Here is a 12,341-nt window from a genome sequence, read left to right as displayed (position 1 = left end):
TGAAAGAAAGAAAATGAAAGAAAGGAAGGAAGGAAGGAAGGAAGGAAGGAAGGAAGGAAGGAAGGAAGGAAGGAAGGAAGGAAGGAAGGGCAAGAAAAGCAAGAAACTATAAACTAAAACTTGCAAAAACAACAGGCTTAGATTTAGTAAGCACAATTTGATGAAAACAGAATATTAACTTGGTCTCAACAGTATTTTCTCCCTAATGAACTAATTATAGAGGAAAACATTAATAATTTGACAGTGGAAAAACCTGATAAACTAGTATTTCTGCTAAAAAGCATAACCTAAATCTAATCATGAAGAAATATCAGTCAAATCAGATTTGTGCAAAATAACTAGCATGCACTCCTCAAAAATGTCACAGTTACTGGGCACTGGCAGCTCATGCCTGTAATCCTAGCTACTCAGGAGGCTGAGATCTTAATTTTTATTTATGTACAAATATGGTCTTTCATTGGGCGTGAAGTCTTGGATAGTCCATTCACTTAGTCCAACTTAATGAAGCCGATGTCCTTCGCATACTGGCGGAAACACTGCCGGCACATGTTGAGCCCATACTTCCGGATCAGACCGTGGCGATTAGAGCACACACGGCAAGAGCGAGATCCCTGGCCGAATTTTCGGGGGTGACTCCAGTACAGCTGCTGGTGACCCATCTTGCTTCCACAGGTCCAACGAGGAAAAAGGAGCGAGAGAGGAGGCTGAGATCTGAAGATTGAGGTTCTAAGCCAGCCCAGGCAAGAAAGTCTATGAGAATCTTCTCCACTAAACTACCAAACAAAACAGTGGCTCAAATGGTAAAGTGTTCGTCTTGAGCAAAAGAAGCTCAGGTACAATGCCCAGGGCCCTGAGTTCAAGATCCAGGACTGGCACAAGAAAAAAATGTTACAGTTAATAAAGGCCAAAAGGGGCTGGAGAATGGTTACTAAAAGGACCCTTAAAACTACGTTATTTATATATATAAAATATATATGTATATTCATATATATATTTCATTTTATGATGGACCTTACTAAAACATTTGACTACAATTAGAAAGGGACTGTGGAATGGATAACAGTACTCATTTTTAAGTTACTTTGTAATTATGAAAGAGACTGGATCCTTATTCCTTTTTTTTTTTTTTTTTTGGTCAGTCGGTCGTGGGGCTTAAACTCAGGGCCTGGGCACTGTCCCTGAACTCTTTCACTCAAGGATAGCATTCTGCCACTTTGAGCGACAGCTCTACTTCCAGTTTTCTGGTGGTGAAATGGGGGTAAAAGTCTCAGATTTTCCTGTACTGGCTGGCTTTGAACCTCGATACCTAGATCTCAGCCTCTTAAATAGCTAGGATTACAGGAGTGAGCCACTGGTGCCTGGCTTGTATCCTCATTCTTAAGTGTGCTGAAGTATTGTAAGAGTACTCTTTTTTTTATGCAGGGGATTGAATCTAGGGAAATATGACACATTTATCCAATTTACTCTCTAATGCTTCAAATAAAATTGAATATACACATATGAAAATATATATTTGCAAAGCAAACAGCAAAATATAAATAATCTGAATTTATAGATATTTGTAAATTTCTTCTCAGACTTTCAAATTTTCTAAAAATGGAAAATTCTATTAGGAAAATCATAGAACCCAGACTATAGAGAGGCTTTTATTGGCGGACCACAGAATTATTTGTGCACCAAAAAGAATGACTGTGCCAGGTAGCAGGGGTTCACATCTGTAATCCTAACTATTCAGGAACCTGAGATACAGAGGATCACAGTTTGTAGCCAACCTAGGCAGAAAAGTTCACTAGACTCCATCTCTAGAATAACCAACAAAAGGTAGCATTTGAGGAATGGCTCAAGTGGTAGAGTATCAGTCCAGAAAGCAAGCCAACCACGTATGAGGCACTTAGCTCAAATTCTGGTACTGGCAAATGAATTAATGAATTAACTGTGTCTAGCATACATAAGGCTCTGACTCAAGAGATGGAGTGAGGGAAGGAAGATTCTGCCCAAGTAGGGAAGTCCAAGAGACTCTTACTCTTATCTCTAATTAACAAAAAAAAAACAAAAAAACAGAAGTAGACCTGTGACTCAAGTAGTAGATACTAGCCTTGACCAAAAAAGTTAATGGACAGCTCCTAGTCCTTGTCTTCAAGCCCTAGCACTGGCATTAAACAAAAAAACAAAACAAAAAAGCAATAAAACAAGGCGGAAGTGTTACAGTACCTACCTAGCAAGCGTGTTCAAACCTAGTACCTTTAGGATTGGAAATGTGGCTTAGTGGTACAGTGCTTGCCTAGCATGCATGAACCCCCCCCCCCCCGGGTTCTATTCCTCAGTACCACATAAGCAGAAAAAGCTGGAAATGGCACTGGCTCAAGTGGTAAGAGTGTTAGCCTTGAGCAAAAGAAGCTCAGGGATAGTACCCAAGACCTGAGTTCAAGCCAAAAATCAAAACAAAATCTAGTACCTTTAAAAAGAAAAGCATCTGGACTGGGAAGGTGACTCAGTGGTAGAGTGCTTGCCTTATATGCATGAGGCCCTGGGTTCGATTCCTCAGCACCACATAAGCAGAAAAAGCTGGAAGTGGTGCTGTGGCTCAAGTGGTAGAACACTAGCCTTGAACTGAAGAACTGAGGGACAGCGCCCAGGTCCAGAGTTCAGGCACCATGATTAGCAAAAAAAAAAAAAAAAAAAAAAAAAAAAGAATAGAAAAGAAAGGCATCTGCTGAGCACTGGTGGCTTACACCTGTAATCCTAGCTACTCAGGAGGCTGAGATCTGAGGATCACTGTTCAAAGCCAACTGGGGCAGGAAAGTCTGTGAGACTCTTATCTCCAATAAACCACTAGAAAACCAGAAGTGGTGGTGCTGTGGCTCAAGTGGTAGAGCACTAGCCTTGAGCTGAAGAGCTCAGGGACAGTGCCCAGGCCCAGAGCTCAAGCCCTATGACCAACAAAAAAAAAGAAAACCATCGTTCATGAAAAATGTTTATCTTCGGTCTAATAAAGCCTTTAGACATAATTTCTGTGTTATAGGAAATACAAAAGATAGAAGAGCAAATTAAAGGGAAATTCAGACAAATCCATATAGAATATTTCTACTAGGCAACCAGTCCATCTGTTCAAAAAGTCGGGGGTTGGGGGGTGGCGGGTAGGGGACTCAAAAGACAGCTCTAACTTAAAAGAGACATAACAACCAAATGAAAAGCATGAATCTTGATTAGACTGTGTGGTTCAAAAACAAAACAAAACACACAAACAAAGAGATCACACAGAAGACATTTCTAAAACAACTGGGGCAAATGGAATATGGTCTGAATGTTAGATGATGTTATTAAATTCCCCTCACTTTGCCTGGATATGAAAATGGAGTCCTTACGTGAAAATATGCTCCTATTATCAAACAATATATCTAGGGCTACCTCCATACTATTCATTCCTTAGTATTCAATTCCTTCATCAGACAGGTTTATATTTTTAATCTAAGGTCAAAGTGCTTCAATAGAACCTAAAGAAAAGAAAATTGAGTCCAATACAAAGAGAAGACACTGAAGTTCCCCAGGGGAAGAGGTGTCTAGCACCAAATGATACTACCTGTGAGCTGCCTGGAGCATTCCCATATCTTTCCCTTCCTCAAAACTACCCTAAGGTTTTTGTTGTTGTTGTTGTTGTTTTATTTTTGGAGTTTTTTTTTTATAACCAGTCCTGGGGCTTGAACTCAGGGCCTGGCACTGTCCCAGGGCTTCTTTTGCTCAAGGCTAGCACTCTTACCACTTGAGCCATAGTGCCAATTCCAGCTTTTTCAGTTTATGTGGTACTGAGGAATAGAACCCAGGGAGGGGCTTCATGCATGCTAGGCAAGCACTCTACCACTAAGCCACACTCCCTGACCTAAGTTTTGACTGAGGATTTTTAGCTTAAATAAGGTAACCTGTAACAAACCAAGAGATGTCATTAAGCCAGGTAACAATGGCTCATGCCTGTAATCCTAGCTCCTTAGGAGGCTGAGATGTGAGGATCTCAGTTTGAAGCCAGCCCGGGTACCCTTATCTCCATTTAACTACTCAAAAACTAGAAGTGGCACTGCAGCTCAATGCAGTAAGAGTGCTACCCTTGAGCAAAAGAGCACAGGGACAGCACCCAGGCTCTAAGTTCAAAGCCCCACAACTGTCCCCCCCCCCAAAAAAAAAACCTCATTAAAACTTCTTTTAACAATACAGGTAACTAACAGAGAAATAAAAATTGGAAGAAAGGAACTACCACTTACTACACAAGACACCTGACATGCACTGTTGTATTTATTCCTCCCAATAACAGTATTTTGTTACTAAAGCAGTATTTTGAGGACAAACTACTAAGGGTAGCATTTAAAATGAAGACTGACTCCAGACCTGAGGGATTCCTAGCTCTACCAGCTTGACTATTCTATGACCTTAGGGAAATATGTACCTCAACTTTGTGCTAACCTCCAAAGTTGGTTGTAGGAATAAAATTAGTATGTGTAAAAAACAAACAACATGAACTATTACCTGTTAGCAGGTATTATATTTTAAAAAAAAAGATTAAGAGGCCAGGGCCGGTGGCTCATGCCTGTAATCCTAGCTACTTAGGAGGCTGAGATCTGAGGATCATGGTTCAAAGCCAGCCCGGGCAGGAAAGTCCGTGAAACTCTTATCTCCAATAAACCACTAGAAAAAAACGGAAGTGGCGCTGTAGCTTAAGTGGTAGAGCGCTAGCCTTGAGCTGAAGAGCTGAGGGACAGTGCTCAAGCCCAGAGTTCAAGCCCCATGACCAACAAAAAAAAAAAAAAAAGATTAAGAGGATTTGGTCACAGTCATTAAAATGCAGAAAAGAACTGCAACTCTGTCCAATAGACTCCCACTCTACTGAACCTCCATCCCTTCCTTCCAAATGGCAGGATCTCCTGAAATAACTTACCAAAGTATTTCCCACTGAGTTTCCTTCTTAAAGAATGACAGGCAGCCAAAGTCATGAAACTCTGAGCTTCATTTTTTTTTCCTTATGGCAACTGTAACCCTAAGAATCAAGTTTTCCATAATGTTGAATTAAATAACAATAAAGATAAATTGACATTTTTTGTCTAATTTTCTATGTAAAACGACTAAGTTCTATAAACAACTAAGTTGGGGGTGGGGTGGAGGAGGAGAATCCCTGGAAATTAACCTGTTACTCGAAGACTTCCTGCATAATTGTTTTCCTCCAAAGCTTGTTACTCCAGTTTGGTAGCTTCTCAGAAAGAAAGACAAATTAATATTAACTTAAACACAAACCAGCTCCCACTTGCCTTCAATCTAAATTACTATGCTGAAGAAATTTGCTTAGATCTGCTTATCACTATGAAATATCTAGGTCATATGCAATAGATGTCATTAAGAACCAGTAGACAAAGTCCCTCTTATCAAAACATTGTAATTTTGTAACACTGAATTTTTTTCTCAATAAAGAAATGGGAACTACCAAAAAAATCCAAAACACCCCAAATTCCTTGACAGGAGTGGCAAATTTCATATCTGACACCTCCAGCATGATAAAGACTGAAAAAGCTGTATAATATTAACATATATGTATATATGTATATATATACATGATGTGTGCGAAATATAGGTAAGTTTTGTATTTAGACTTAAGTACATTCTCAAGATAACTCATTATGTATATATACTAAAATCAGAATTCAAAATCTAAAACCCTTCTATTCCCTCAAAAAATGTGAATAAAGACTATTAACCCATAATAGAGTTGGTAAATCCCAGTACTACCAAAACAAAAAACAAAACAAACAAGCCACACTTAAAAGAAAACAATGAGAGCTAGAAATGTGGCTTAGTGGTAGAGTGGTTGCCTAGCATGCATGAAGCCCTGGGTTTGATTCCTCAGTACCACATAAACAGAACAAAGCCAGAAATGGCACTGTGGCTCAAGTGGTACAATGCTAGTCTTGAGCAAAAGAAGCTCAAGGACAGTGCCGGACCCTGAGTTCAAGCCCCAGGACTAGCAGAAGGAAGGAAGGAAGGAAGGAAGGAAGGAAGGAAGGAAGGAAGGAAGGAAGGAAGAGAGGGAGGGAGGGAGGGAGGGAGGGAGGGAGGGAGGGAGGGAGGGGAAGAGAGGGAGGGGAGGGAGGGAGGGAGGGGAGGGGAGGAACAAAAAGATATGGCACATATAGAAAGCAAATATAAAATAGACATAAATTCAACTATATGAATCAGCAGCGTTAAAAGTCTAATCTAGGGATGGGAACACCTCCCCCCACCAGCCCCCGCCCCCCACCACACACACACACACACACACACACACACACACACACACACACACACACACACACACACACACACACACACACACACACACACACACACACACACACACACACACGTGCTACCCTGGCAAAGCCAGACCAGACATTCAAATCTAGGAGCTCTTTTCAAGCCAATACTGAATAAATCTAAGCCTGTACATGATGTCACAAATATACAAATTGCTTTTGCCAAAAAAAATAAAAGAGGTTCCCCACTCCTGGTTCAAACTAACAAGAGATTAAAAGAGTAGACCAAAAAACAATTCTACAAACAGAGCTGGTCACAAGCTAGTCACTTATGGTTGTCATCACAGTTACTTAGGGAGGCTGCAGCCACAGAAGTAATTGAGCCCAGGAGTTCCGGCAGTAAGACCCTGTCCCAAAACAGCAGAACATAAAGTATAATGATATTTCACTTAACAATTGGTAAATATTCTGGGAAGTTTCATTTGTTTCATCATCATACAAACATGGAATCATGGAATGTGCTTTACACATAGAAAGACAATGTTACTAGGCAATATAATCTTTTTTTTTTTTTTTTTTTTTTTTTTTTTTTTTTTTTTTTTTTGTCGGTCGTGGGGCTTGAACTCTGGGCCTGGACGCTGTCCCTCAGCTCTTCAGCTCAAGGCGAGCGCTCTACCACTTGAGCTACAGCGCCACTTCCGGTTTTCTGGTGGTTTATTGGAGATAGGAGTCTCACAGTCTCTCCTGCCCGGGCTGGCTTTGAACCGCGATCCTCAGATCTCAGCCTCCTGAGTAGCTAGGATTACAGGCGTGAGCCACCGGCGCCCGGCGCAATATAATCTTAATAGGATCACCTTTGCATATACAGTCCATTTGTCTACAGAAGCCACTTTAAAGTCACTGAAAGAAATATAGTGGCCCTTAGGATCAACAGAGAACAGGTTCCAGGAATACCACCCCATACCCAAATCTAGGACACGTTCAAATTTCTTGTAAGAAATATGAAACTGTATAGTATTTGCATAGAACCTAAGTGCATCCTCTTGCATAATTAAATCATCTCTAGATGGTTTATAATTCCTTATACCATAGAAATACTACATAAGTAGTTGTTATACTGTCTAAAGAGTAACAAAAAAAAATCTGTACACATTCTGTACATATGCAGATATCTCCAATCTGCAGTGCACTGATGTGGAATTCAGCAATGGAACTAACTACAGACTGACTGAAAGGCAAATAATAAAAAACATGTCAAGCAAACAAGCACTATAGGATAGCTGGAGCAGCTATACCTACAACAGCCCTACCCCACCCCACCCCCCAAAAAAAAACTGGTTAGCGGCTGGGGGCACATGCCTGTAATCAAGAAGCTAAGATCTGAAGATCACAATTCAAAGCCAGAACCCACCAAAAACATAAATAAATGGTTTTTTAAATTTTGTTGCTGGTCCTGGGGCTTGAACCCAGGGCCTCACTGCTGTCCCTCAGTTTTTTTCCCTTTTTGGTAGTTAAATGGAGTTAAGAGTCTCACAGCAACTTTCTTGTCCAGGCTGGCTTCAAACCATGATCTTCAGATCTCAGCCTCCTGGTAGCTAAGATTATAGGCATGAGCTACTGGTGCCTGGTTTATTAATTTTTGATCAAAACCTTTCATCACTATAGCCTAGACTGACCTCAACTCATGATCCTCCTAGGTGCTAGGATTATAAGAAGGTACCAGCATACTTGTCTACAAAATGTATTAATTTTTTTAAAAAGTCCAACTAGAGGGTGTCTTAGAAAGCTTGCCTTGCACTCAACAAGATTCTGTCCCCAGCACCACCAAAACTTTTTCTTCTTCTAAAAGAGATATTTATAATTATAAAAGAATATCTCAGGGAAATATAACAAGTGCAAACATATGCACATAAATAAGAGAAACTTAAAATATATGATGCAAAATTCAACAGAATTGAAGGGAGAAATAGACAATTTGACAATAATAATGGAGATTTTAGTATCACATTTGTCAATGAATAGAAAATTAGACAACATCAGATAAACAACACACTAAACCAACTAACTGTAGACCGAACAGTTACCTATAGAACACTTCACTCAACAACAGAAAAGATAGTCTTTCAAGTTCACTTGGAGCATTCTCAGGATAATAAGCCAGTCCATAAAATCAACATCAATAAAATTTTAAGAGCTGAAATCAAAGCCAAATGTGGTGATTCCCACACTTGTAATCATAGCAGTCTAGGTGCTTAGGAGGTGGATTGATTTCAAGATCACTCTAGGCTACACAGTGAAACCCTGTGTAGGCCAACCTACACAAAGCATTTTCTCCAACAATAACAAAACTAGAAATCAATTGGCAGGGAAAAAATTGAAAACTCATAAAGTTATAGAAATTAATCATTTTCCAAATAATGTATGGGTCAAAGAAGATTCCAAAAGACAAATAACAAAATACTTTGAGGTGAATGAGAATAGACACAGCATATTACAAGTTTATGAGATGCAGCTAGAGCAATGCTTACAGGCAAATTTATAGCTATACACCTATACTGAGAAACAGAAAAGATCTCAAATCAATAAGCTAAGCTTCCACATTAATATTTGAGAAAGTTAAATCAACAAAACTTTAGTGAAAATGGCCAAGAAACAAAATTGTAACTGACTCAATTACAATCAGAAACTAAAGATATTACTAATGAACTGAGCAAAAAGAATTTTTTTAAGCCAAACTACTGCATGTCAACAAGTGTGATAGCCTAGATGAAAAGCACAAAATTCTATAAACACTTTAACTACAAAAACAGATAATATAGGGTGGGAGAACAAGAGAGTCAGAGAGAGTAGTTGGAAGGGTTGACTCATCTCTAACAAAACCAAATCTGCCTTAAGAACAGCTCTTGTACAGTCCAACAAACACAAATATTTACTAGATTTTTCTCTAATGTCTTTTCCTAGCCACTCTTGCTTTGTTGATTATCCTCCAAATTCAAAAATGAAAACATAAAATTCCAGGGGTAGGGGTGTGTGTGTGTGTGTGTGTGTGTGTGTGTGTGTGTGTGTGTGTGTGTGTGTGTGTGTGTGTGTGTGTGTGTGTGTGTGTGTGTGTGTGTGTGTGTGTGTGTGTGTGTGTGTGTGTGTGTGTGTGTGTGTGTGTGTGTGTACACAAACACATACATGCATGTGTGTGTGTGTGTGTACACAAGCACATACATGCATGTGTGCACACAAGTACTGGGGCTTGAACTCAGGGCCTGGGCAGTGCCCCTGAGCTTCTTCACTCATGGTTAGTACTCTACTACTTGAGCCACAGCACCACTTCTGGCTTCTTGCTGGTTAATTTGTGATACATCTTTCAAATGTCTTCCTAGGCCGCTTTGAACCACGATCCTCCAGATCTCAGTCTCCTGAGTAACTAGGATTACAGGCGTGAGTCACCACCTCCTGACATGTCCAGGGTTTTCTGTCTCATTGTGTTGCTCATAAGTTTCCTGAAATTTCAAATCTAACTGTCTCAGTTCTTTAATAAGTTAGAAAAACCTTGTAAGATGTGGCAATCCTCAAGTTAAGAGTTTCTTCTATACTATCCTTAACCATTAACATCCATCTCATATCCCTCAGTAATCTCCACATCCTCTATGTCATCAAGTGGCCTTTCCTCCTCTCTTCCTCCCTTAGGAGACACTATCTGCGTAGTCTGGTTAAACTCACAATTATGTTTACGCGAAACTCACTTATCACCTTATTCTAAACATAAGAAGTTTGATCTAATCTTAAAATCCTAAAATACATTCCACATAGTTTCTGTTGAGCAAGACTGTGCAGGGTTAGAATAACCCACATTTTCATAACCTCTCATGCAACAAAGCCTCTCCTTTCTTATAGAGTGGTAATACAATAACAGCTGATTTTCCAGAAGGCTCCAATTAGGTGCATCTTTACTTTTATCTTACTTTAATTGGAAGTACGCTAACAGCATTTGAAGCCCAAGTTCCCATTGTCCCCTATAACTACAACAGACAATAACCACCTCTCACATTCATTTAGTGCTAAGGGTGTGTTTTTACAAATCTGCTCTACTTCTTTTTTTTTTTGGGGGGGGGGTAGGGGGTCCGGTGGTCATGGGGCTTGAACTCTGGGCCTGGGCGCTGTCCCTCAGCTCTTCAGCTCAAGGCTAGCGCTCTACCACTTGAGCCACAGTGCCACTTCCGGTTTTTTTCTTTTTGCTTATGTGGTGCTGAGGAATTGAACCCAGGGCCTCAGGCATGCAAGGCAAGCGCTCTACCACTGAGCCACCTTCCCAGCCCAAATCTGCTCTACTTCTTTCCAGTTCCTTACCACAACCCCAAACTCATTGAAGGCAGAAAAAAAAATCAATTTTGCACATTTAATCTGATGCTGGTTTGCTGGTTTTTTAATGTACCCATAATGCGGTAAAAGAAAATGACAGACCCCCTAAAAGTCCATGCTCAAATACCTAGAACCGTAACTAGGTTATGTTGCATGGTAAGGGGGAATTACAATTGCAAAGGAATTAAGGTTGCTTAAATCAAATGGCCTTGATTTGGACAGATTATCCTGTATTATCCAGGTGGACTCTGTAATTACAAGGGTAGTGTGAGCTTAAGAAGAAGAAGGACAAGTCAGTATCAGAACAATTTGAGTACCTGCCATTGCTAGTTGAAGATTCAAGAGGGATCAAGAGTTCAGTAACAAGTGTAATTTCTAGAAATTCAACAAGGCAAAGAAAAAGTAAAAAACATTTCAATTTCTGACCTCCAGAATACTGGAGCAATGAATTGGGGAGTAATGGATGGATTATGACCATCAACTAAAGTTCGGAGTCATTAGTTACAACCTCAATTGGAAAGTAATATAAACAAATTTGAGTATTCAAACAATATAAGCCTGGTGCTGGTGGCTTATGACTGTAATCCTACCTATACAGAAAGCTGAGATCTGAGGATCAAGGTCCAAAGCCAGCCCAAGCAGATAAATCCTGGAGACTAATCTCCAATTAAGCAGAAAAGGCCAGAACTAAATTTGTGTACAAACATGGTAAAGTGCCAGCATTGAGCAGAAAAGGCTGAGCAGAAAAGGCTGAGTAAGGCCATAAGTTCAAACCTTAGTACTAGCTTAAATAAATAAATAGATAAATAAGGACTGGGAATGTGGCTTAGTGTGGTAGAGTGTTTGTCTAGCATGTATGAAGCCCTAGGTTCAAATCCTTACTACCACATAAGCAGAAAAAGCCAGAAGTGGGGCTGTGGCTCAAGTGTTTGAGTGCAAGCTTGAGCAAAAAGCTCAGGGACAGTGTCCAGGCCTTGAGTTCAAGCCCACAGGACTGGCAATAAATAAATGAATGCATTTTATTATCACCACATCTGAAAGGTAAGGTACATCTGATGTACATTTAATTTTCCAAATTACATGCATAAGAAAGTGAAAATGATAGCCAGGCACTGTTCATGCTTGTAGTCCTAGCTACTCGTGGCTGAGATCTAGGGTCACAATTCAAAGCCAGCCCAAGCAGGAAAAGTCTATGACACTTAAGAGGAAGAGAGGAAAAAAGGAGGAAAGAGGGGAGAGGGGAGGGAAAAAGGGAAGGAAATAAGGGAGGAACTGAAGATACTTTTTGGGGTGTCATTCTTACACAGGAGCCATATTAACCTTCTTTGTATCATTCCAATTTTAGCATATGTGCTGCCGAAGCAAGCATGGCTTAACTTTTATTTTTAAGCTCTACCCTATTCTTTTAGGAATACAATTATGAAAATACTCTGCAAATGTAGTTTCTATTTATACAGCTTGGAGCCTAACAATGTAAGTCTACATTGTCTCTAAATGTTTTTATCTTTACAAAATACATTTTAAAGTAGTTACAAACTACTCTGAATCCCTAATGAAATACTGGATCCATGGACAATTATCAACAGCTGCTAAAAACCACTTGGTGAAAAGCTGCCTGGTAGTATAATAGAAGTCTTACAGACAACTGGAAGCCAACTGTCACTTCTCCATGACAAGGGACAGGATGCTATATGCCACCACAGAGTGATGTGACAAGAA

The 12,341-nt window shown here is 39.9% G+C and overlaps 2 protein-coding genes and 1 non-coding gene across 4 annotated transcripts in view; all 3 read right to left on the bottom strand.

Annotated features, from left to right (window-relative positions):
* Usp12 (ubiquitin specific peptidase 12) overlaps positions 1-12,341 on the bottom strand; it is a 95,546-nt gene that overhangs the window by 66,161 nt on the left and 17,044 nt on the right. The window lies entirely within an intron of this gene.
* Positions 434-689, bottom strand: LOC138813553 (small ribosomal subunit protein uS14). The gene has a single exon (XM_070001976.1). It carries the CDS (start codon positions 657-659, stop codon positions 489-491), a length of 171 nt encoding a protein of 56 aa, XP_069858077.1. The 5' UTR covers positions 660-689; the 3' UTR covers positions 434-488.
* LOC138814420 (U6 spliceosomal RNA) lies at positions 11,890-11,991 on the bottom strand. The gene has a single exon (XR_011367998.1). It is a non-coding gene; the product is annotated as a U6 spliceosomal RNA (small nuclear RNA).

This window comes from Dipodomys merriami, unplaced genomic scaffold, assembly GCF_024711535.1.
Source record: "Dipodomys merriami isolate MVZ:Mamm:240054 unplaced genomic scaffold, mDipMer1.0.p SCAF_6, whole genome shotgun sequence".
In the NCBI taxonomy this organism is placed as follows: domain Eukaryota; kingdom Metazoa; phylum Chordata; class Mammalia; order Rodentia; family Heteromyidae; genus Dipodomys; species Dipodomys merriami.
Note: the sequence above shows the minus strand (reverse complement) of the source record. Positions and strands in the feature narration are given on the sequence as shown.